At 44.5% G+C, this 24,660-nt stretch overlaps 1 protein-coding gene across 2 annotated transcripts in view; it reads left to right on the forward strand.

The window, feature by feature from the left end:
* RAB11FIP4 (RAB11 family interacting protein 4) overlaps positions 1-24,660 on the forward strand; it is a 118,366-nt gene that overhangs the window by 38,938 nt on the left and 54,768 nt on the right. For both annotated transcript variants that reach the window (XM_083805383.1, XM_083805385.1), the window contains exons 2-3: positions 1,070-1,157; positions 11,380-11,468. In XM_083805383.1, coding sequence (XP_083661509.1) covers positions 1,070-1,157; positions 11,380-11,468 — 177 coding nt within the window. The remainder of the gene's footprint in view (positions 1-1,069; positions 1,158-11,379; positions 11,469-24,660) is intronic.

The following is a 24,660-nucleotide window of genomic DNA, read 5'->3' on the forward strand; positions in this document are numbered from 1 at the left end:
CTACATGCCCGCTGCCCTCGCCTCCTACGCTCGTCTCCTTTATGCTCCGGGGTGTCTGGAGGGCCCAGATCAAGGTCAGAGCTGTGCTGCAGCTGGCCGTGAGTGTGCCTGCAAGCAGCAAGGGGCTGCCTCGGCACACTGCCTGCTAGGTACGGCACGAGGAGGCACGGGGAGGACCTGTACAATGTCATGCAGCGTGTTTATGGCAGAGGGAAACAGCCAGCTGGGTGTCCCAGCGTGGTGCCCGCTCTCCTTTGTCTCCAGCGTGCTCTGCCCCTCTCCTTTTTCTCCCTCTTCAGCTACTTGTTTCTGTGGAAACCCTCTCTGTTCCTTTAATCCAGACAACTCAGCACGCAACAGCCTCTCCTGTCTGGACTGCTTTTCTCCCTCTTGAGCAATCTGCCAGACCTTCTTTGGGGCAAATGCCAATTTGGTGGCTGCGTTTAAATGCCGTATAATCTCATTTTACAACAACTAGTGTTCAGAAATGCTAAACTGTGAAGCTGAGACTATAACTATAATTACATAAATACATTCCTTGCTTGTATACACATATACTTGTTTATACCCTTGTATTTTCAAACTTGTGTTCTCTGCAATGGCAAAGGATTTTTTTTTTTGATCCTAAGTGGCCAAAGAACGTTCACTGCTTAACTCTGGATGCTTCAGGGAACGAGGCTAGTATGGGTTGTGCACATCTTTTCTTCTTCCCCAGTAATTTGTGGCAAGAGGGGTGGAGATCATAAAGGTTTTAACTTTCTTTGAGCTGTGTAAATGAAAAGGGCCCTAAGGGAAACAGATTTTGTTAGCACCCTTCTCTAAGATGAAAGGCTAGGTCACAGATTGACCCCTTATTAAGCTCCCGAGCTTAATGCAATGTACCATGCTTGACATCAGATAATCCATTTGTGATTTCTCCTTGCAGAACAGTTCGAATGATTCAAGTAAATGTTGCGGGTATTCTTCCACTCACGGTCTTCTGTGAAAGCTATAGGCCAGTTGAGCAAAAGATGAATTACCATTCTCAACACGTATTTTATAATCTTTTCTTTTTTTTTTTTTTTTTTAGGTGGAAAAACTGGCAAAGTACTTGGACCCAAATGACTTGGGAAGAATCAATTTTAAGGACTTCTGTCATGGAGTTTTTGCTATCAAAGGTATGTGCATGTTTCATAAAAATTACCGACTTCAGTGCCACCAATGTTTCTCTGGTTGCAGGAAATGTAATGATCAAAGACAAAATATTTGGTAGGAAGCAGCAGTATGCTTTTCTGGTTAATACAGGCATAAACAGTTACAATCCCCACCAGTCCTTCTTGGCTTTCATTTTTCTGTCTCTTACGAATTAAAAAAATAAAAATCTAGAGCTAGGCTTTTAATTTATTTTTTATTTTTGTGTTTCTGAGTTCTGTGTTTCTGAGGATTGCTGGTGGTGACCTCTTCAGTAAGGGCTGAATGTTCCTGGCCATGTGTTGCTCTTGTTGTAGCTGGTTTGTTCTTGGTTGGTGCAGCAATGTAATTATACCTGATCTAAGATTAGCTGGGGTTTATGTGACAGAAAGAAACATGGCTGGACTGGCTGCTTCCTCTCTTTTGACTGTGATTATTTGTAGTGACAGTAGGGCAGCTCTGGGAACAGAGCCGATGCATTTCTGCTTCTTGTGCAACCTATGTGTCAATGGTGAGCAGTGCTAGAGTTTCTGCGTCCACAGGTGCTTGCGTAGTGCTCTACTGCTAATTTTTCAGAACAGATGTGATGTGGTTTAAAGCAAAATGTAGCAGAAGAAAGAGTAGCCCTGTGGTTAGCAGGCAGTGTCAAAGTCTGATACTTCCAGGTTCTTATTCTGATTCCACTGTTGATTTTCGTAAGGAAGTTGAAGATCCCTTGGGCATTAATTTCTCTACTAGAAAATTTAAGACTATTATACTTTTCTCAAGATACCTGCAAGGTATAGTTAGTTCATGTTTTCAAAGTACTTGGGAACTTGTATTGGAATGAAAGAAGTTAATTACAGGCTGGACAAGTTAAGGAGTCCAGAAGGTAGAGACCGGCTGGATCAAACCATCTCCTTTGCACAGAGTCCGTGGCAGAAGGCATAGACACTATTATGCTTTACAGCGTCGCCAAAGGGCGATGAAGCAAACAGTGAAGAGAGACTGTAGCTGTTCTGCTGCTGATTAGCTTTGTAGCTTCCCACAGCAAAATAGTTCAGCCTGTCCTTGTTGGGACACCTGGTATGTCCTTAGTGAAGTGCCAGAGTGCCGTCACAGCCCAGAGGCTTCACTTCAGGGACAGGGTGAATGTCACAGTGATTGCAGCGTGATTCCAGGAGAAGCCTCTGGAGAGTCTGCTACAACGAGACTGTTATGAAGCCATAATGATGCAAGAATGTGACACCATAGCAATTTTAATTAAAGTTTATGGTAACTGAGAGCAGTGTATAATTATGTGAAATTACTGTGAGAGCTACTCTCAGTCCATGTTTGGGGAGACACCTTCCAAAGGTGATGCTGTTGTATTTGAAGAGAAGGCAGTACAAAGCCCTAAAGGAAAGTTAATATAGATGTCTAGATGCTAAAGCCTACACTAGACATTTCCCTGGTCTAAGAAATGCTGTAGTAAACTGGGGTCTGGGTTAAGGCAGCCACAAGCTCTGTGCCTCTGGTAATCCTCTGTAGTTCACAGCCTAAAGGTGTGCTCAGGTGGGTGAAATGGGATAAATAAGGGATAGGTGTGAGCCAGGAGAACATCTCATCTGTAGTACATGTGCCCTTGTCTGGAGCAAATAGAAGTCAGTGGGCGGTGCCCTCAGGGAAGGAATGGGCATCTGCGATTCCTTTACTGTGAGGGACAGCATGTGCATAATGATGGTTATCAGGGAGGGATGATGCCTTGGGAGTTTTCATCCTGCCCCACCGTGTAGGAGCTGGTTCATATATTCATAACCTAAGGTTTAGTCCTGCAAAGACATGGCTAAGTCAGACACTCCGGAGTACGTTGTACTCCAGGTTTATGGAAACCTTAAAGCCCTTAAGTGGAACATCTTATGGTATGCTTGATGGGTGTTAGTGTGTATATGTGAACAGACAGAAATTTCCCAATTCTGCAGCATCACATAGCATTCTTGTAGCACATCATTAACGGTATCAACACTGAAACCACATCAGTGCCAAGTGCGTATAATCGTGGGAGCAGTTGTATCTATTTCTGATAAGGCATTGTTGTGTGTGATTTCACAGCATCGCTTAAGAACTGGCTCTATTGCTTACCTCACAGTGTGAAAGTTTTATTGGTCTTCGGCTACCAGCCACACTTTTCTTAAAAATAAATCGGTCGTGTTAAAGTTGAAAAAATGTATGTCTGCGGTTCAGGATGGAAAGCCTCCATCTCTCACTTTTCAGTGCAGCCACATCCCAAGGGGAGCAGCAGGCTTGTTTTCAAACAAAAGCAGTTTGCATTGGCAGCAACAGATTATGAATATAATACTTTGACATCTCAGCCTATTTTATTTACTTGGGGTAATCAGATTAATAGAGCAAAATGAAATGCTACTATGAATCCACTGTTTTTTTTCAGTGAGGGAGTGTGAAGCTGTGTTATTCTTAGGACTTGAAGCCAAATGTCCAAATTCAAACTTTACTGTCTTAATGCCTTGCCATATTTCTCATTTATGAGGCTTCACATTAAGTTGTTGGACAGATAGTTGCCTTTATAGTGTGCTGAAGAACTTTCTTCCTGCACAGAGGTGAAATAATGTCAAGTTTTTGTTTGTTAGTTCAATGTATCTTGAATTTGTGTTTAAAACATCAGGCTTGAAGCATCTAGAACAGATTCAAATCTCAGTGGTAAAGAAGTCACCTCTGATGATGATGGTTTAACCCTTTTGGATCTGGGTCTGGATCTTAGCCAACAACTAAACGTTGGAGCCTGAAAAAATCCTGAACATTGGAACGTTCAATGTCTGCTCTGTAACTGGGTGGTAGCAGCTCTCACTGAAAGGAGAACTTTAAACACTGCATCTAAAACCTGCAGCTCGGCCTCTCGTTTTTCCATAAGCCAGGGCATTGTGCACTCTTGTGTGGTAAAATGAAAAGTGCCATGGCCCTTGACAAGTGGACGTCAACCTTGCTTCCTCCTCAGTGCCTCTGAGCTGGATGAACCTCGTGATGTATGAGTCATGTACCTCCACCAAGGTTGCTGGGACTCTCGCCTGGAAGAGACGATCTTCAGCTGCTGAACAGCAGGTCCCATGGGGAGGGATGTGCTGAGGAGTCTCACTGACAGCAGGGACCTTTGGAAGTGATGGAGAGGACTTTTACAGAAGAAGTATCAACGTTAGAGGGCAGAAGCGTGTTGGAGGAACTCATTCCCACTGCGTCTCTGGGGCGGTATACTACCCAGGCAGAGGTGCTTTCTGTTTATGGAAAGCTTTGTTTCTTTTTGCTTGTCCTTCATGGATTAAAGCACTTTACCTCAGTGTCTGAGCTGAGCTCCCTGCTGTCTGGGCTGCTTTCCCCATGCAAATAGGCTCTGCCAGGGCCAGGTTTGCCATCAAATTTAAAGCTTTGCAGTTTTTTCATTGGAATTCCAGAATAGGAAGATTTTGCTCCTGCTGCAGCTGCCTTTGCTATCTGCTCACTGCATACCTTTATTTCTAATGACTGCATCGGTCTGGAGAGCAATTGCCATGAAATAACACCCGTACCCTCTTACCTAGCAGCTGTGTCAAAGCCAGAACGGTCTGTGAAGTGGCACTGCGCAGGGACTCTGAGAGCAGCCAGAACGTCACTCGGAGGCTGAATTCCCACTGATTTCAGCAGGGTCAGCGTGGGATCCATTACTGTTTGCTCAGTGGAGTCCATTTCTATTTTTACTGTACTGGACTTACTGTAGCAATCCAGTAAATATTTTCTGCCACTTGTAATACCTGAAGGTTTGAGTGGAACTATTATTTCTAATGTGCTCTACAGGCTGGTAAGTGTTTGCAGGACCAGGCTCTTGGTCTGTTTAGCAGGCTCCAATTAAGTCTGATCTGTTCCTTCTGTTTTAAGGTTTCTGTTTTCTTCACGGTAGTCTTTCCACTCTGATACTTTGCTTACAAAACACCAAAAACCCACCAAACCCCGACAAATAAAGAGCGAGCTCCCCCTGCTGACCTTGGTGTTGCAGCTCACACAGATGAGAGGGTAAAATGTGAATACAAATTCATGCAGAATTAAAAGATAAAGGCAAACATATTCCAACTTCATTTCTTATTTAAACCAAGAAAACAACGCTAACCACTGTGCAGTAATTGGAGGGCAATGGCTTTCATAAGGGGAGAGGCTGAGCCGTGCCAGCACAGAGCATTTCTGCAGTAATGAATTTTCATGCTTTAGCAGAATCACTGTGTTTTTGTGTTTTTTTCCAAATGAAATTGTACAGCTTATTGTTCCCCTGGAGGAAAAGTCCTTTAATCATCTTCTAGACGTTATAAGGACTTTAAAGTGATGATCTGTTATAATATTAAAAAATGCAGAGATGTAGGAGCCCTTCGTGTTCATTAACTCTGGGAGAAGCACAGTTCTGCATTTCTACCCTTCCCCACCTTCAGCAATAGCAACCTTTGAGTCTTCAAAATAGTAACACAGACAGTTCAAAAATCCATCCCTGTGCTTTCTTGGATCTTTAATTACTGCAGTTGGCTGGAAAACTTCTCAAACCAGTCCCGATGTGAGTAGATAAGTTGTCGTTTTTTTTTTTCTTTTGGAAAAAGTAGTTATTTTCTCCATAAGGTCCTAGTAATTTTGATGAAAATTCCAGGAATACAGATTTTCCCAAAGCTTCAAAGAAATGCTAAAAAAAGTGAGGTTGGCTGTTCTTTTAGCTCCCACTGTGGCAGGTTATCAGTACTGTGAAAATAATGTAGTATGAAATTTGATGTTTTTTCAAAAGAAAGTTTTCCAGAGCAGAGTATTTCTGGCCTTCTGTTTCACTGGTGACTTTTTTTTTTAATTTGCTTTTATATTTTCATTTAGCTGCTCCAAACAAACATTTTCCACAGAACCAGTGCTGAGTTTTGATTCTCTCTCTTAATTTGCAGTCCCATAGCTGACAATAGGATTGCATCAGCTTTGCCCCAAAGATCCAGTACAGAATTTGAGATGGATATGTTGCACTCACACAAGAGGAGTTTGTATTTATTTGCTGAACACCAGTATTTGCAATACATACCAGTTCTAAAGAGCAGAAGAGCTGTGCTACCACAAGAATTTCAGTTAAGCACAGCAGAAAACATCAAAGTCTTTATGAGCCCGTTTAGGCTTATAGCTGTAGATCTCAAACTTCGCAATGTACCATAGCTGGAGAGGATTTGATGAGTCTGTGTGTTCTAGTAAGGATGTCTTACAAACAGGAGCAGTACTTGGTCTGGCTCTAGGGAGAAGGACTGTCATGGTAAACGCAAAGAGCTGAGCCCTCCTTCTGTGAGTCAGGCTAAAACTCTTAATGAACTGAACTTGGTTGCTCTTAAAAGTACGTCAGAGTTTGCTAAGACTCAACTAAATTTTACTAAATATAGCCTGAAACCATAAACGGGTCTAAAACACCATTAAAGATCCAAGGGTAGATGAAGTAAAAAGCTATTGGTCTTAGGAAGAATGCCAGGAACCAACTCCATTCAATTACGTAGCCAGATTTGATTTCCTATAGTATTAAAGTTGTTTAATTGCCTGTGAAAATTGCCTGACACAGCATGGGTTAAGTCTCCTTCTTGGAACATTTGCAGGAAAACCACTTTGCTGCAGTTGTGTTTATTTGCAGCCAGAGTGTCTGTTTGCAAATTAACTGTCTGCTGGAGTGTGAAAAACGTTTCTTTAAATGAAACTGAAGGTAAATATCTAAAACTATGTGGTAAGGGAAGTCATTTCTGGCATCCTAAGCAAACAGAAAATGTTAAAGGTTCACGTCTTCCCCTTCAGTGACTTGGAAAACACTTTCATCATCTTTGCTTAGGGCTAAAGATGAGCCTGACCTGCCTCTGGGACAGCCAGCACTGCCTTTGGAGAGGTTACTAGCATTAGTTTGGTATTTTCCAGAAATACTTGTGTTTTCACAAAAGGAGAGGATGAATGATCTAGTGGTTATGATACTTAGATTTCTTGTTCTGCAGCATCTTTCTCTTACCAGAGTGCAGGCAGTTTTCTTTTTACTTCAGTTTGTCCCTGCAAAGAATTCCCAGATTGCAGGTTGTTTCCCGATCCAGTTCAGGCCAAAGGAGCCGTGTACGCTTCTGCTTTTGGCATACTTTGGATAAATGTGTGTTTAACTTCAATAATTTTGACAGAACCAGATCAGAGAGTGACCTGGTGCTTTGGTGCATGAGATGTGACACACACTGCTGTGTCAAGCAGTCTTTTGAGGGGCACAAGAGCAGCTGGCTCTGTGCTGGCTCACCACGTGTCTCTAGCCGAAGAAACAGCAGCCTCACCACTCTCCTGCGGTTTGGTAACTGAGTTCCTCCTCCAGATATGAGGTTGCTCCTGATCTCTGTCACCCTGGACAGTGATTTATACGATGCACAGCCCTTCAGCAGTGTTCTCCACAGAGGGCATGCTTTTGCCCAGCTGTAGAAAATGCAGAAGGACTTGAAACCATCCTTGGGTTAGCTCTTTGCCTCCATTCACTGCCTCACTGACTGCAGCGGAGCTGGGTCTCCTTGCCAAATGCTGCCCAGAAATGTGCATGAGGAGATGTTCCCAGCCATAGCAAGGGTGAGAGAAAACTGAACACGTTAAAATCTTGTGATACAAGTAGGCATTCAAGTGAAATATCTCTAAACAGCCATAGAAGTGCCTTTCAGTTTTACTGTTTCCTGGAAAATGAAATTATAGCAACAATGGGACAGCTCAGTGCAGGAGGTCCTTAAAGTAGCCGGGAAGTATCCGTTCATTTATTTGCAGTGGGTTATTTATGGACAGACTCTAGCCTTGGGTGCATACTGCTGCATGGCTTGAAATACCGATCGTGGCAGTTCTGCAAGCCCAGGCAAAAACGTTTGTCCTCAAGAGTGATACTGGTAGCAGAAAGCACCCTGTGTGCCAGACCAGACAACTCCCTGTACAAGCTGCTGTCCAATGCCTTCATGTTTCCACGCTGAGCCGTGCCAGAGTAAACCTTGATTTTTTTTTCCTGTTTCCTTTCTGGACTGTGACACTTTCATTTAGCTCACTGGCATTTCCCAGGCTGCAAGCCAAAATATATTTGGGTAATAAGAAGACGTGAACAGTATTTGAGACACTGCAGGTTAATATAGTCCCCTTCTTATGGTGTGCCCCTTGTGTAAACCTCGTAGAGTACTTGCAAAATTCAAATCATCCTTCAGATAAGGGAAATGAAAGGTGAGATATATTAGCAGTGTTGCAGAAAAACGCTAGGCAAGAAAGGCGATGCATTTACCAACTGTGCCAAAACCCGCTGCCCTGGTGGTAGGGGCTGGGCCCTGGGGAAAGAGCAGCACCACAGCCCTCCATGGTTAGGGATGGCAGTTTGTGCCTTGATGGGGGAAATGAGCAACAAAGCATTTATTTGTTAAACATAGTTCTTAAGCGGAGTGAAAATGGTGGCATGATCCTAAGCTTCTCGCAGCCAGTGGGCATCCTTCCATTGGTTTGCTGGATGTTGGATCGGGTCCAGCTGACTGCAAGGTAGCAGCGGTGTTTTTGAGTAACCCCGAAGGAGAACGGCCTCTCAGCAGTTTCTTTTCCTCTTCTCTTTTTGCCGGGTGTAATAACATGCAAATCTTCCCAGCAGGATGAGGAGATCCAAGCTGTCATGCCAGCACGTTAATCGTACTCAGCAAACCTCTCCCACAGGGGACGCTGGTTGCTGCACGCTCAAATGTCTTCCCAACAAAAAGTCACCTCTGTAGGAGGAGGTGGTCTCAGATGAACTACATCCTGAGTCTGTCAGTGTCAATGGAAATTCAGTCTGTGATTTCAATAAAAGGAAGATTTGGCTCCGTTTGCCAAGTGGAGCTCTTCAGCTCGGTAAACAAATTGGATTAAGTGCCTGGTGATGTTCTGGAAATGGCTCAAGTGCTTGATTGGCTTCTGCGGTTCTGGACCAGGACACGAAAGCCTGTGCCAGGTGGCTCTCGTGAAGAAGTGGTTAGGGCTGCCCCAAGTAGGTTAGGTATGGACGAGATGGTGCTTTTTCTCCCGTGTGTTTTTACTGAGAAAATTATACGTTTTAATTTAAATGGTCAAGGGCTGTCATGAAGAGATAGACCTTAATGGTCAAAGAAAATGAATAACTGTGATCAGGAAAAATATCAGATAAGAACTGGGCAGCAAAGAGGGGACACAGAGGACCTTGCAGCTAAACTCCAGATTTGAGATCCCGGAGATCTGGATGCCGTTTGTGACTCTGGCTCTAAGAGACCAGTCTGGTTGGTGTTTCAAAAGGAAACAAGGCAGAGAGGTTTGGTAGTTAAATGCCTCTTGCACCTTTGAAAACCCACAGCCTTTGTGACTTTTGCCCACCAAAGAAAAAGGTTGGGGAAGGTGGTACACTTATCTAAGAGGCTTAATTAAGTAAAGGCTGACTGCTTAGAAGTCTTTAGCTAGAAGCACTGTTAGTACAGCTGAAATAGGAAAATAAGACCTAACCTTATAGCTGAAGATATAGCTGGGAATTTTTAGAACTGTGTAAACACGTCTCCTTCATTAGACAAATCTACATCCATTGCTGTGTAGCACTTGGCATTTATTTTCCATTTTGATGGAGATAACTCACTTTAACGAGTACGTGCTCCGTATCACGCAGAGAGCATTTAGCAGAGCAAGCAGTCCGTACATGTAAAGACTCTCACAGTGGGTGCTGGCATGAGGTAGTTTGATAAGTAATAAGATTTTGTTATAAATGTCAAAAGGTACAAACAGTAAATTGAATCCTCTGTAAGAGGACTAGAAAGTACCCTTAGTCAAACACAGGCTGACAAACATAATGCTAAAGCCAGGAGAAAGAAAGGGACCATGGGCGAGCTGGAAATGTGACAGCCACAGGCAAAGCAAGTTATGTAGAAAGATGCTGTCTCAAGGCAAAAACGTTTTAATATTTTGCCTCTTTTCAGAAGGTAAATAATGGTAAATAATCTCTTTGGATTGTTACTCCCATGTGAGCTCCTCTTTGTGAAATGACAATAACACAATTCTTGCTTGCTGACTTCTCCAGAAAAGTAAAAAATGCACACCACATCACTTGCTTCATCCACCTGGTGGTGCCTCTGGCATATGCGTCTGTGTAGGAGACAGGGAAAACACGTTGATCCCTCATCATCATTAGGCATCCTCCATCTGGTCACCTTCCCTGTTAAGTACTCCCTTCTTTCGTAAGGGACTCCCCTCCATAACCACAAGGTATCTTCTACCCTAGAGATGTTATTTCGTTATTTTAAAAAAGCAAGAGAGAAGGCCAGCTAACAGGATAAATCCTTATATTTCACACTTCCTTGCATTATTCTGCCTTCTCTGACTCACCTGCCTCATGAGTATCAGTGTGTTGTGTCACGGGCAAATGTATTGCATTAGTGATGGATGGAAAAGAGGAATACTGCTGGCTAATTGCTGCCTCCGAATGTACGCATGCTGAGGTTGTGTGCAGTTCAGGCCCAAGGCTGAAAGCTGGTTGTTCTGAAATAACTTGGCCTGATATCACTGCAGCTCAACATGCCAAGTGCAGTCACTGGTAATTAATGGGAAATGAGACATTTGGTGATTTGAGTGTTTCTATATTTGTCTCAGGTTTTCAGACGAGACAAGGACTGGGGGAAACATGGACATTGATTTTTCCAGCTGTTAGTGTGGTTGTTAACAAAAGCAAACACAGAAGCTGAAGATCTGACTGCAGCACGTGAACATTTGCTTGCCAAACACTGTGTGCTCCGTGACTGAGCTCTTTTTGAAGCGGATTATGTGACATTTGGGTATTGCCCAGTCCGTCCTTAGACCAGAGGGAATCAGAAGCAGCTCTGCTGATGCTGATGTCAAGCAGATGCTGGCTAATGCCAGGCCTGCGAGTCCAGAGGTTGCGGTTGGGTGGGGGTGGTCTCCATTCCTCAGGACAGCTGCCCAAGCCAGGCAATGTGCAGGTTTCATTGCAGCTCAGAGCAGCCATGCTGTGCCAGCATTAGTGTAATGGCAGTGTCACACGCTGAATATGTGCCCTGCACAGCTCTGAAGGCAGAGCTTTGTTAGAACTATTTAAACATATTCTGGAGCTGTCTTTCAAGGTTTTGTGCATGCAGGCTAACTACAACTCTGTTTCTTCCTCTGTTGTCCATGTAATCTCTGGGAGACAAGCCCTCAGCTTGACCATTTGCTTTTGTTTCTGTTTGCCAGGCTGTGAAGAGTTACTGAAAGATGTCCTGTCTCCTGAAAACTCTGGGCCTCACCACTATGAGCCACAGTATGTTGACTACTATTACCAGGTAAGAGAAGCATCGGTTCTGTCTCATCTTACTGGGCTGAGAACGTCTCTGGAGTGATGTGTGGTTGGGTTGTTATAAATGCTGCTGTTTCGCTTGGCCTGTTGACTCTTCCTTCCTAGATTCATGACTGTTAGCAAGCCTTCTGTACTGGTTTAAGCTGTATTTAACACAGGCTATCTGTAAGCTGATGAGAGAGAATTTAGGACTTGGTTAGCACTGCTCTTACAAGCCTTAGTATTCTCTTGTCGGTGAAGCCATCACATATGAGCTTGCTGGCACCACATAAGTGGAAAACAATGATTGGGATCTAATTAAATCAGTCAAACTTTGTAGGTGAACAAGTCCTCAGAGACCTTCTGCAGATAATAAATAGGGATTGAGCAGCAGTTGGGAAGCAGAAACAAAAATACCTCGATAATATTTTGGCTGGTCGGTATGATATATCCATACTCAATTTTTCAGGCTATTAAAGGTTCAAGTCCTTGTCCATAATTTGACGGTGTCTGCAACAACAGGCAGGACGATGTTACACTTCGTTTAAGCATCTCTTTGTCTCTCCTTCATTTTACTTTGGTTTTAGTCACCTCCACTCATGTGCGTGTTATGATTAAAGGCACAGTTAGCATTGTGCACTCAGATGTCGGTGGCGCTAGGAGACTTGCAAGTCATTGTGAAATTTGGATGTAAAATATTGTAGCTTCCCTGGTGACAAAGTGTGAAAACAATCCTCATACAGTGAGGAAGGGCAAGTGATAAGCTTAGTGGGAAATGCTGCTGTCTGTGTTCCTCTGAGAGCACCTGTAGGGGAGAAAAGATCTGTGAGTGGGTGGATGAGGTGCTTAGTCAGGGAAGGGCCAGTGAAAAGCCCTGGGCTGAGAATGCCCAAAAGGAAGGCAGAACAAGGAAGGTGCTGTTAGCAATTTATGGCCTCTGCACTGGAGGCTTCTAGCAGAAGGTGGCTTCAGATGCCCTCGTGTGAACTGGTACAAACGAGGGGGCAGTGAGAGCAATTGTGGCTCGGAGAGGCTGGGAGCTGGGCCTGGGAGCTCTGACAACTCTAGTTGCATCTTTTGATGACAAAAAAAAAGAGTTTCACAGTGATTAGAGAGTGGACTCATGGTGGGGAGATGCCTAGGAAGAACAAAGACCTGGTGTGATGGAAATTTTAGTGAGTCAGCGTGGCAGAGATTTGTAATGGAGGCCAAGTGATGAGCCTGAGCTCAAGGTGTACCTTGCTGGCATCCGGGTTAAAGGTGTGGCAACCACCGGGCTGCAGGCAGTGCTGTGGTTGTGTGTTTGTGGCCGAGTCCTGGGGTGACAGCTTCCTCCAAGCAGGCCTCCCTGCAGGAGGGTTGAACCTGTAATTAGCTGAAGAGTTGAGCTACGGCTTCTTTGTAATGCTGGGCCACGTTTCGGGTGCGAGCTACAGGAGCTCAGGCACGGACTGGCGAAGAGTTCTGTTGAGGGATGGAGCTGGAGCTGCTCAGAGGCAGGGAGCCCTTCCTTCCGCTGCATGCGTAGGGAAAGCACCCATCACTCAACCCCACCAGGATCCTGCTTTACCAGCACCCATCAGTCGGCCCCACCAGAATCCTGCTTTACCATTTTCTTTGCACTCCTCATGAATACCTGGGACGAGCGCTTCAGCTTAGTTGCAGAAGCACGTGGTGAGAGGTGTGAGTGCCACAGAGCCTGTCCTTGGTCAGCCTGTCCCCATTGCTTTGTGGTGATACACAGAACGGTTCTCACTGATTGTGCAGAAGGTACACAGACGTTTCCTTCAGCTCAAGGCAGATGATGTCTGTCACAAGATAGGAGGAGCCTTCTAAGGCTGCAAACAAAAGGGCAGAATTTGGACATCAACTTTTTGAATCGGGAAGAGTTGTCTGGGCTTGTTGGCTCTTTCTGCTTGATGGAAGTGGCAGGCTGCTTTCAGAACCTGGGCAGCGGAGAGCTGACAGCGCTCACACTCCGCTTGTATCCCAAACCGAATTGTTTTGTAACTGGTGACATAGATGCCCGCGATGGTGTTGCTTGGTAACCTGAATAGACATCATAAACCAACCTCTCTGTTTTGCAAGAGATGATAGAGACTATAAAACAGAAAGCAGGCTCTCTGCAAACACTCGGCGTCTCCCTGTGCAGATGTTGCTGGCTCCGTCTGACTCTAAAGGCAGGTGGTGTGGTTGTTGGGTCTTTATTCCTCTGGGCCAGGTTTCAGACCTGCTGTCAACCAAAGATATGCTGTAGAGAAGGTGCTGGAAAGTGAAGCATGAGGGGGCTGTGTACGTTTTGGTACACCCCACGCTTAAGCTCTCTCTCCCCTGCACAGCTCTGCCTTCCACAGAGGCAGTCTCATCCTACAGTTTCCAGGTCGGTCGTTCAGGCGCAGTTCAGAAACTCTTCACTAGATGTCAGTTAAAGACTGGGAAAACGCTGAGAACCGGCTCTGTACTTGCTTTAAGGATCCTCTCCTATTGGGAAGAAAGTTGCAGTTTTCATTCTGGTGAAATAGGGGAGAACTTCTGAGGCCTGGGTGGATTTGAGGTTTTTGCTGCTGCTGAGGTTGGTGCTCCGCTCCCAGGGAAGCACATCCTGAACACGTGCAAGTTCACTTTGCACTTCCCAGACCTTACTGAGTGTGAATTCCTGCTGATGTAGTCAAGCTTACATGCAGCTCCCAGTGGCACAACCAGCAGTTGCCTGTTAATCTGATTTTCATCCCAGGATACCCTTTACATGTCTGTCTAACTCTCAGGTGCTTGTGATTTGGGAGAGAGAAAAGGAAAAGGAGACTTGTCCTTGTCTCACGTTATTTCCCCTTTCCCCTGCTTTCACTTTGGCTTCCTCTCCCATGTGCCTATTCCCTGTATCAGCGCTTTTCGAAGCCCAAAATGAAGCAGAGGCACGCAGAGGTGAAGGTAATGCCAAGAAGTGGGATGAGGTAAAGGCAGGAGCCACAGTGAGGTGCTGAACTGATCAAGCTGTTTGTGTGTTTTGAGGCAAATGGGGAAGAAGAAACTGCCAAAACTCAAGCCTTTAATTGCAACCAACTAGATGCAATTAATTTAAACTGATAGGTAAGATCCCCAGCTACCAGGAGGTTGGGGCATTTCATTTAATATTTTCTAAATGGTCTGCTTTTACTTTCTTCTTCACAGTAAACAAGAACAAAAACTGATAACCTTTTAATGTCTACAACCAGAAGAAAAAAAAAAAAAAAGCATATATAATTTAAAATGCAAAGACCATTCCATGAAAGGTTTCTAATGGTTTGTAATGAGAGACTGTCAGTATGCTGTGTCAGGCAAACAGATAACTCGTCCTTCGAGCTCAGGTCTGTCGGGGCATGATGCACAGAAAGCAAAGGGCAGCACTTAATTACTACGGGACCATCAGATCAGTCAGAAATGTCTCACTGAGTTTCGTCAGCACTGAATCAGGCTGCAAAAATGTTAGTGCAAGCAGAGAGAGTTGGTCCAAAGAAACTTAGGATGGGATGGCAGTTAGGAAACTCATGTCAGACCCGAAAGAAAATGTTCGGGTCCCTGCTCATCCTCCCCCAGCCTACCTTGTGCCAATACCTCGAAGTTCTGGCACTACGCAGGAGAAGCTTTTGAAACTGCTGCTCAAAGTGCTCTGTGATGTTAAGAACAGGGTTATAAATACTGCAGGAGAAGCAGGTCTCTTCTGCAACAAGCGGCACAAGCTAGCAGCCGTAGAGCCTCTCCACTCCCAGACCTGTGAACAAACCTGCACCCCCTGCATATGTGTTTGGGGTCTGTGGATTTGGTATTTCAGTCTGTAACATGCCCTCTTAGAGGCAGTATAAGTGGTCGGTATAATTTCTGTCTCTTTAGAGAGAGAATAGAAATGTTGTATATGTGACAGAAGCCAACTTACCCACCCCAAATGCCTTTCCCAGTGCTGGCTGCTGTGCCCTCAAGTGTAGTTTTGGCTCCAGTTTGAAGGGAGCCAAAAGTCTCCCAGCCCACTGTGCAGGATTTGCTCTGCAGCAAGTTTCTGGTAGCACTTCAGAGCCCTGGCTAGCCTTTAGGAGATGCTAACCAGCGAAGTCCACAGCTGAAGTCTCTGTGTGGAAACCCAGACCCAGATTCAGCCAGCTCAGACAAAGCGAAGTGCCCGTGCCTAGCGTTTGTGAACAGTTGGCTCAGGGCCCTGCTGGGCACCCAGCCAGCTGTGAGCACTGGCCACAGGACCGAAAGGGAATTAGGCTGGCTGCATCCACACCTCCCTGGCCAAGACTTGCACTGTAGGTCAGAGAAGCAGTTGCCTGGGTCCAGGTGTCTTAAGTTTGGGGAAAAGGGAATCTGCACCAGGATCTGGATTTTTCAGCACTTCGTGGGGCATATTCTGGCTGTTCAGATTTGAATGGAGCCTGAATCAGGTCACCTGGGTAGGTGACAGGAGAGGAGGTTGAATGAAAGGTCTTAGAGCCTCTCACCAGGTAGCAGAGTACCTGAGTAGCTGCTTGTGAAGAGACAGGCTATGCGTTTTTGTATAGGAGAAATTGCCTCTTCATCTGAAATCAATGCCCAAATGCTGTACATGCAAAGCCAGTGGAAGAGCCTATTGTAATCTCCAATAATAGCAGGCTCCCTGATTTAAACAAGGCTGTTAGTATCTTATTTGTTGGTGCGGTATCGAGTAGTGGCAGTTTTCCCTTTTTTCTTTTTTTTTTCTTTTTTGCTGCTGTCATCTGTAAATAAGAGGGAGTCTGCTGCTTAACAAGGTGCAGGATGATTGCTGTATGTCAAAGAGTGAGCTGCCTTTTCAGCCCTGTGTGTGTTCGCCCGCCTGCCAAGTGATTAATTGCACTGTATGAACAGCAGAAAAATTGTTGAAACATGACAAATAAATTGTGTTTGCCTCTGGGATGGAGCGGGGACTACTAGCTGATCTGCTGCTTTGAAAATATTTTCAGCAGCAATTAGGAGTCCCCCACTGGCTTCCGAAAAAAAGTTTTTTTCCCACCAGTTGCTTGAGGAGATCTGCTAACTAACACCTATGTCAGACAGAGGGACTTTTCTGCACTGGAAAAGACAGTGATCCACATGGGTTTTTTGTGAGGCTGAGGAAGGATATAGCAGTCTGAGACACCACGGGACTAAAGAAAGGTGACAGGCCATTTGCATAGGTCACTGGGTCAGCATGGAATTGCGCTTATTATCTCCATGCTGTTTCTTATATTTATTGCAAAGCAGAGCCCAGGAAAGTGTTGAATATTTTATTGAACTCAAACTTGCAGTTTTGTTCTTCTTGCTGTTCGCATCTTAAGCAAAACTCTCCTTTTTTTTTTTTTTTTTTGACTATTGAAGACATCTCTTTCACCAGGCATGTTGGCAGCCACAGCAATGCCACTTTACCGATGAACAAACCCCTCTGGGTCACTTCAGAAGAGAGGAGTAAGCAAAGACATCAAATCTCACCCGAGCCCAAGAAAAATCTGCTTTATCACTTTTAGCTTCCCAGAAGCGTGGTCTGCCCTTTTTAGGGTGGTGTCCACCATGAAAATGAGTAAAGGCATAGTGCTAACCTGGCACCACAAGTTAAAACAGATCTTTGCTACAGAGAGCACCACACATCCTCCAGAGCTTGACTGTTGATTTTTTTTTTGTCCTTGGTGCAGACTTGGTGTGGCTGAGCCCCCAGAGAAACTCCCCACATGGATCGCACTGGATCCGTGTACCCTTGCTGTACTCAGCTCACTGCTCTTCCTTCTGGAGGCTGAAGCAAAATTTGGGTGAAGGACATCAGATCTCCCACCTTAACACAAACAGCAGCTAAGATGTTAAGTTGGAAATACCTTTCCAACTGATACCGAAGAGAAAAACACAGCCAAGGCAGTCAGGAGAAGCAGTATTAAACACAGCAAATTGAAGCTTTGTTTTTTTTTTCTGTTTCTTATCAGCCTTCAGTTTTCTCCACCACCCCCACGCTGTCATTCTTGGCTCCCATTGTGTTTTTGGCATTGTCGCTGCTCGGTGTCTGCCTCGCGTGTGAAGCCTTCCCTCCCCGCGCTTGGGACTCTCGGGGTGTTTGTGCTACACAGCAATCAGCACAGCGTATGTTTGCAAATTGCTTCCCTTTCCAAGCTGCTGGTGGGCTCTTCTGTCCTGCTGTCACCGTGGGACCCACGCTGTGATTACGAACAACTCATTCTTAACATCTTTCCTCAAGCTGGGGGAGAGGCTGCATCCTCACTGCTGCAGCAGTCAGAACGCGGGACATGCATGTCCCCCAGTGCTTCAGCTGGGGGATGTTCTGGCTCGAGCGTCTCCCTTGGGCACGCTAAAGGAAGTAGAAGTTCCCTCGTTCCTAATCTAGAAGTCTGGCTTCTATTTGATGCTCCTAAATCTGCCAGATTCTCCTTCCCCTCCGCTTTTATTGTGTCCCATGGGAAATGAGTGTAGTCGACATCTCCGGGGATGCCTTTTGTTGGACCCAGCCTAGGGATTGATCCCAGCCCCTGCAGAAATCAGGAGAAAGACTTCACAAGGCCTGGTAAGAGTTAGGCTAACACTGTGGGTTTGCTCCTGAGGAGGTTGTTGCCTGAATCCCTTGCTGGAAGACACTTCTAAGCTCAGCTCTGTCCAAAATCTTCATAAAGCACAGCCGTGCCGTCACAGAGAAACAAGCCCATGTTCCTAGGTAGGACGAGATAGGATTATCCATAGGCAATGCAATATCTTCACTGCTGAGAAGTTTATTATAACCTCTAAGGGCAACACTCTCAGCAATTCATTTTTTTTTTTATTTTTTTCCAAGCATCGGAAAGCAACATTAACTACAACTGCCAAGAAACCTCCAGTGAACAATTACCAAGAGCAATGAAAAGCGCAGCGTGCACCCATTTGGGACTAATTTACATGGAAATTGGCTGCTTTCACCTGGCAATATTCTGATTTATATTTTTTATGTTTGTGCATACATGCAAAGTGTCCTTGGTACAGAGCACCTGCATAAAAATAATCTACCTCTCTGGCTGCTCAAGCTGACTACAAAAGGCTGCCCTGAAGAGCTGCTGCACAGAGAATGAGCAGTGCTGCACTCAGGGCAAGGTAGGCATCTTCCAACAAAATAAATGCTGACTCCTCCAAAAGCAGCCATAGAAAAGATTGTTTGAGGAGTATTTTCTCTTTCAAAACCAACTTGAATTTTGTGATTTGGTGCAACATCACACGCTGATGTCTTCAGAGAGTAAATTACTTTTCCCTGGACTTGTTTCTGCTTGGTTGTTGTATAAAAAACACACCAAATAATACAAGAAAAAGTGAAATACTCTGGCCCAGTCCAAAAATACTTCATCCCTTTCCTGAAATGTGTTTTGGATTTTCTTTTCAAAAAAAATCTGAGGTTTTGACCTTCTCGTCCTGAGCTGGGACAAGAAAATATTTTGAAATCTAGGAGCTCCTAGGGAGGGAGAAGTGTTTTCCCACCTCATTATTGCCCTGCCACCCCAGCAGATGGGCTTTGCTCCCTCCAGATGCAATCCCGCTGTCTTTGGGGCCAGCAAGAGTCTGCTTGGTGCTGGGGAGGGACATGAGAGACGCTGCTGGAGCTTCTGTCGCTGCCGTGATGCTGCTTCTCAGTGCAGTGCTGCTCGATCAGATTTGGGGGGCTGGAAGGCTGGGCTGAGTTTGTTTATGCCAGTGTTTTTGCCCAAATTCTGCCAGTTATGTGTTTTAAATTGTAACCACCTGCTGCTGCAGGTGAACTGCTGTCCTCCTGTAATAGAAACATAAATCATCAAGGGAACAGAAATTGTTCACTTTGCACGTGGCATTGTCCCAGTTGACCCGTGCCACTTCTCAGGGCTGTGCTTTCTGGGGTGCTTCAAACAGGCGGAGCTGTGGCTGCTCAGCGTGGCTGTTCCTGCTGCACTCAGTAGCAGGTGAAGCTACAACCAGTGTCCTTCCAGGCCTCTGAAGGAGAGTTACCTCGTGCATCCATATTTCTTGGTATCTTTGCCCCTTCTTTGAGTATTTTGTTGTTCTGGGGCCCAGGTCGGGTTTTGTACAACCTTCAGGAGCTTTGCCATTTGAAAGCCCATCACGTTTCTCTTTGACAGAACCTCTATTTAACAGACATTTTCTCTCATGTATTTTTTTTTTCTGTCTGAGGTGTTATCTTCAAGCTTTTCATCTGCTGATTTTCTGACTGAGCACAGTTTTGGGGGTGGTTTTTCTGGAATTGTCAGTTGCCATGGCAAAATGTTCCTCCCATCCTTGTTTCTCCGTGGATGAACCAAGTTAGGCAGCGGATCAGTCTTTGGGTAGAGGCTGTGAAATTACGGAAAGCTAAAACTTGCTCCCTTTCTGTCGAGGAAGTCGCATCCCTATTGATTTAATCCTTCAGGTAAGTATGACTTTGTGGTTTAGCCCTTTTTACCTGTTGTTTGTTGTAATGCAAATCCATCCACTTTAACTTGTGTGTCTTGACTACGGCATTATGAACAGTATAAGCAGAAGAAGTATTATTACAGCACTCACTGTGTCCTGTTCTCTTGTTATAGAAATAAAGCTGCTCGGTCAGAGGGTGTTGAAGCAGTCCTGACTCTGATATATTTCTTTTGGGAATACCAAAGTATCTGTAATAAAAGTAGCCAAGTAAGACGCAGTGCATATGGGATTCTGTGGGTTTCTTGGCACTTGTGTGACGGGATGAAGTTATCTTTGCCCTCCAGTTCACAAACCTGAAACTAGCTCTTTCTTTCTTTCTTTGTATTTATTTCCTCCTCTGCCTCACCTCTTTTCTCTTTGCTGTTCAGGCAGAATTGTGCTGTGTTTATAGAAGATAAGGGAACACAGAGTGTTCTTTGAGTATATTCAGTGAAAAGGTTGTGAAACTGAAATATAAAACCTTCTTTGGAGTAAAAAGTATGGGCTTAAGTATTTTTTGTTGTGGTTGTTTTGTTTTTAACTGGGAGAAAGGTCTGTGTAGGCCTGTAAAAGCTGGTTGATAAAGCCACATGCCAGGTGGTTTTGAAACTGGGGAGAAAGTCTGCCACAAAGAGGTGGTCAGGCTAAACAAAGCCACTGAAACCCCTCCTTGCACAAGCAAACTAAAAGCATTTCCCTGCATCCTTTTTGCTCTTTAGTCTCTCTGATCAGACTGAGAGCAACGCGTTTTGTTGGAGGAACCTTCTCTTGTTTGTCAAAACAAAAGTGCTTCGTATACTGCCAGGGTTTTCCCACCTACATAAAAAAAAAAACAATCCTCCTTAGGAGATCTTACAGGAATTTCTGCCATACAGCTGCTGCTAGACTGCCTGCAGTTATTTAGGGCTCAAATGCTTGATTTCAGTAGCTTCAGGAAGTGCCACCAGAATTACTCATGCAGGTAATGAAATTGCCCAGTGCTTTTCCTTTCCCGCTTCCTTCTCGCATTTCACCCCCAGCCCTTGAAATGTCCCAAATCCCCCCCAAAGCTGTGTGGGCTCTGGCCTCCCCAGTTTGGTGCCTCCCACCTGCAGGTTTATTGAGCAGTTTGTCAGTTCCATTTACCCTTAAAATTATACCATTGTACTCAGCTGGGCTCACAGAGCTAAAAATTAGATCTTGATTATCTTGTCTATTTTTAGAAGCTGGAGAAGGATCAAAATGCACTATTTTACATGCTACAGTGGAGCATTTATGCGATTGGGTAGAGGCACGCTTCCCCAGCACCGCCACACATCAGGGCCGTGATAAGCAATTTGTAACCCGACAGGAAGGAAAAGTAGGCCAGCCTACAAGAGAGTATCTAGGAACTGCTCCTGCGGGATTTGTGCTACGCTGCCTCCAGCAGCTGAAATAACAGCATGAAATTGCGATTAAAAATTAAAGAGATGTGGGCTACTTGACCTTCTTTTAATCAGGGACGCGGAGGCCGTGGCTGGAGTAAGGATGCCAAAGAAACGCAGCTTCTGTCCAGAAGTTTCATGCAAGAAGAGGCTGCTGAAACTCAGCAGGAACTGGGCGCAACAGCGCTGATTTATTTCTGGTCAACGCAGTCCCCGAGGGATTTCCAGGCTGCACGAGGTGCTGGTGCCCTCAGGACGCTGCCACATAGCTTTCAGAAGGGGAGCGCAGCAGGGCTTGCTCCGAGAGTTACAGTCTGAACGGACGAGAAACAGGAAATAAATCATCAACTGTTACATCTTCTAAGTTTACAGAAATCCAGGCAAGATCAATTAGGCCCCTGAGAGGTGTTGCTAATTAGGAGTTTTGCACTTTGGCACACCTTTTTACCCAGGCTGTTATTGCAGTTACGCAGCTGACTTGGGTGTCAGCTGGAGCATAGGCTGTCAGATAGGCAGCTTGTTTGGGTGGATGTGTACACTGGGTCCCGGCTTGTTTTGGTACGTGGCATTGTGATAAGCTGCTAGCAGGGTTAAGTTGGAATAATAATGTAGCCATGGCAATGTTGATACAGAGTGGATGCAAATGCTGATGAGTGTTTTGGGCTAACAGTGTGAATCTGGCAGCCTGCTCTCAAATTAACATGACTGGGAAGGCATGAAGTAGATACAGTGTGGTTTAAAAAGAAAAAAAAAAAAAGGCATATTGAAAAGGGTGATTCCGTGGAGTTTTTCCCAGCTTGTGCAGATAGGAGTATGATAACAAACAATTCAACTTCCAAAAGATAGCTAACACATGACAGGTTTTCTGCTGAAGTAAATGTGGAATTTTTTATTTTATTTACAGTTTCCAAGTGAGAGGATGCAGAAAAAGTAGTACGTAAACAATTTAGTCCTACCCCCTGAAAGCCTGTTCTGCATCTTTCACTGCATGTAGGCTCCCAGAACAAAACTACCCTTAGGTAGTTTCAGCCCAATTACATAAATGTGATATAGTTCTGTTGTAGAGCTGTGTCCAACCATTTTTATAGAATAGGGCAATAATACATACGTAAACTTTCTTGCCCATGGTAGAAGTGTATTTATCACACTACATATAAAACCTAACCCCATTTAAACAGGCAGAACTTTTTAACTGATACATACTGAATATGCTGCCACCTTCTCCTAGCTGCAGAGAGGATGTGTTGGGCTTGTTGTGGTCACAGGCAGAGCTACAGCCAGAGCCTCAAGTGTTCTTCTGTATCCCCTGCAAGAAGTTTCCTATATCAGGATCTGTTCCGTATTTCTTACTGGCATGTGCGTGTTCAAAGAATTGTTGCTGTTTGCTGCTCCCATCAGTTTTTAATTACTGTGCCCTTGAATGCTAACATCACTGAGGAAGATTGGTCGGGTTAACTGGGGCATGTCTTCCATCGTGAGATGGACCATATGGTTATGATGCCCTAAGGCATGGTTGTGGAAGATGGGAACCTGCCCAGAAAAAGGGGGGTGTTAGGAGCCATTAAGAACTGTTGGTCATATTCTTAGATGGTGAAAATCAACTTAAGAGTAAGAAAGAAATGAGGATATGTTCCTGGTGGGTTTTCTTTTCCCACTCTGTAAGCTCTTAAGACTGTTAGAGTAGGAACTTTTTCTGTATGGTGCCTCCTTATAACTCTTACAGCTTAATCTCCTCTAGGGTCCTCTTTTGTTTTTTAAATTTCAGAATTAAAATTGCTTGTCATATTTCAATCTCTGAAAGGGGGTTCTGCCATAAAACTCTTTTAGACTATTTTGTCTCTTGGGATCTTCGTCCCACTGGCTTCTTGTTGAACTCCTCAGAATATTTCATAGACCAGTTACATCCTTTTTTTCTCTCTAGGCATTTCTGATGCTATTTGGCCTGCAGGCTCAAAATGATTGCAGTGTGCTCGACCGAAATTTTCCTCAGTGCATTGTACAGGAGAGCTCACATCATGAGTGAGCGAAGAACTAATGTCCTACTTTCCCTTTGCCCGTTCATAGTGCAGAACAGTGCCTGAGCACAGCGTGGGCAAACCCCAGCTCTGCACGCTGAGGAGACTGGTGTGCAGAAACAGCTTATTTAACAGGTATTTATAGGAGTGCAGGAAAGAAGGAAGGAAAAAGAGAGGAGGAAGTGAATTCTTACAAATCAGAGGAAAGTAAATCTAAGGCCAAGAAAAAGGTATGATAGAAAAGGTTCCTGAAAAGGAGATTAAAGGTTAGCGAATAAAATGAAAAACAACTGGGAGAAGTCTGGGCTGTAATTAGGTTTCTCTTGTTCACTTGCTGCTTATGGAAAATTGATATTTTGCAAATGTTTAACTTTGTCTAGTACCAGTTATCCCAAAGGCTCCCATGCACCATCCAACCTCTAGGCCAAATAAGTCTTTATCGTGGTTAAATTTCCATCGCTGAACTTGGAAGAGGAATTTCAGGGTTTGGTATGACAAATATGAAGCCAGTGGCTGAAGTGAAAAATAAATGTGTTCCTTTGTTTTGGTTTGAATCTGTTCATGGTAACAAAATAGAAACCAAGATGATCAGTTTATCAGCAGCAACCCAGAACCTTCTGTTTTCTTGTCTCTAGACCATGTCCATCAAAGTTCTGGAACCACATATTTTCTACCTGCATGCAGTGACTTTGCTTTTGCTTGTTTATCTCTGGGGGCATGGAGCGTGTCCTGAAGAAAAGCCACTGAGAACCTTGTTGGTGTTCTCCCTCCCTTTCTAGCAGGATACCTGCTATACATGTGTACTGCAAAAATGTGGGGCTCTAGACTAGTAATCAATGTCACCTACATCAGCATGGGATTTGGGCTTAAAGAGTCTGTGACTTAAACCAACAGTGTTTGCAATTCTGGGCTTTTTTTTTTTTTAATGAACTAGCACAGATGTTTCCAAAGAAAGATTTATAAGTTGATTTTAACCCTGTGGAAGAGTGAGGAAGGAGATGTAAATAATGAATGAAGTCAGTATTTCACCGCATCTCTGAGATCTGATATGAGTAATGCATGGTATTTTGTGAGACTAGCAGATAAATGTTGCCTTTCATAAATATTTGTTTACCTCTGAACTCTTGAGCACAAAGATGAACAACCATTCCTTTATGAATCACTCTTTACGGGGTTTATCTAACTTCAGGAACTGCCACAAATTTCTCATCTGGGAAGCTGTCAGTAAGTGAAAGAGTAAATTGCTAGCTTTATACTTATACGGTATTTTGAAACTTGACATAAAACCTTTCTGTTTGTCTCATTACAAAGCCAACAGTGAGATATTACTGGGAAATTACCAAAGGGTGTCTTGTGTAGTGAACTCAGTTTT

The sequence above is a fragment of the Anser anser genome (genome assembly GCF_964211835.1).
Source record: "Anser anser genome assembly, chromosome: 19".
NCBI lineage: Eukaryota > Metazoa > Chordata > Aves > Anseriformes > Anatidae > Anser > Anser anser.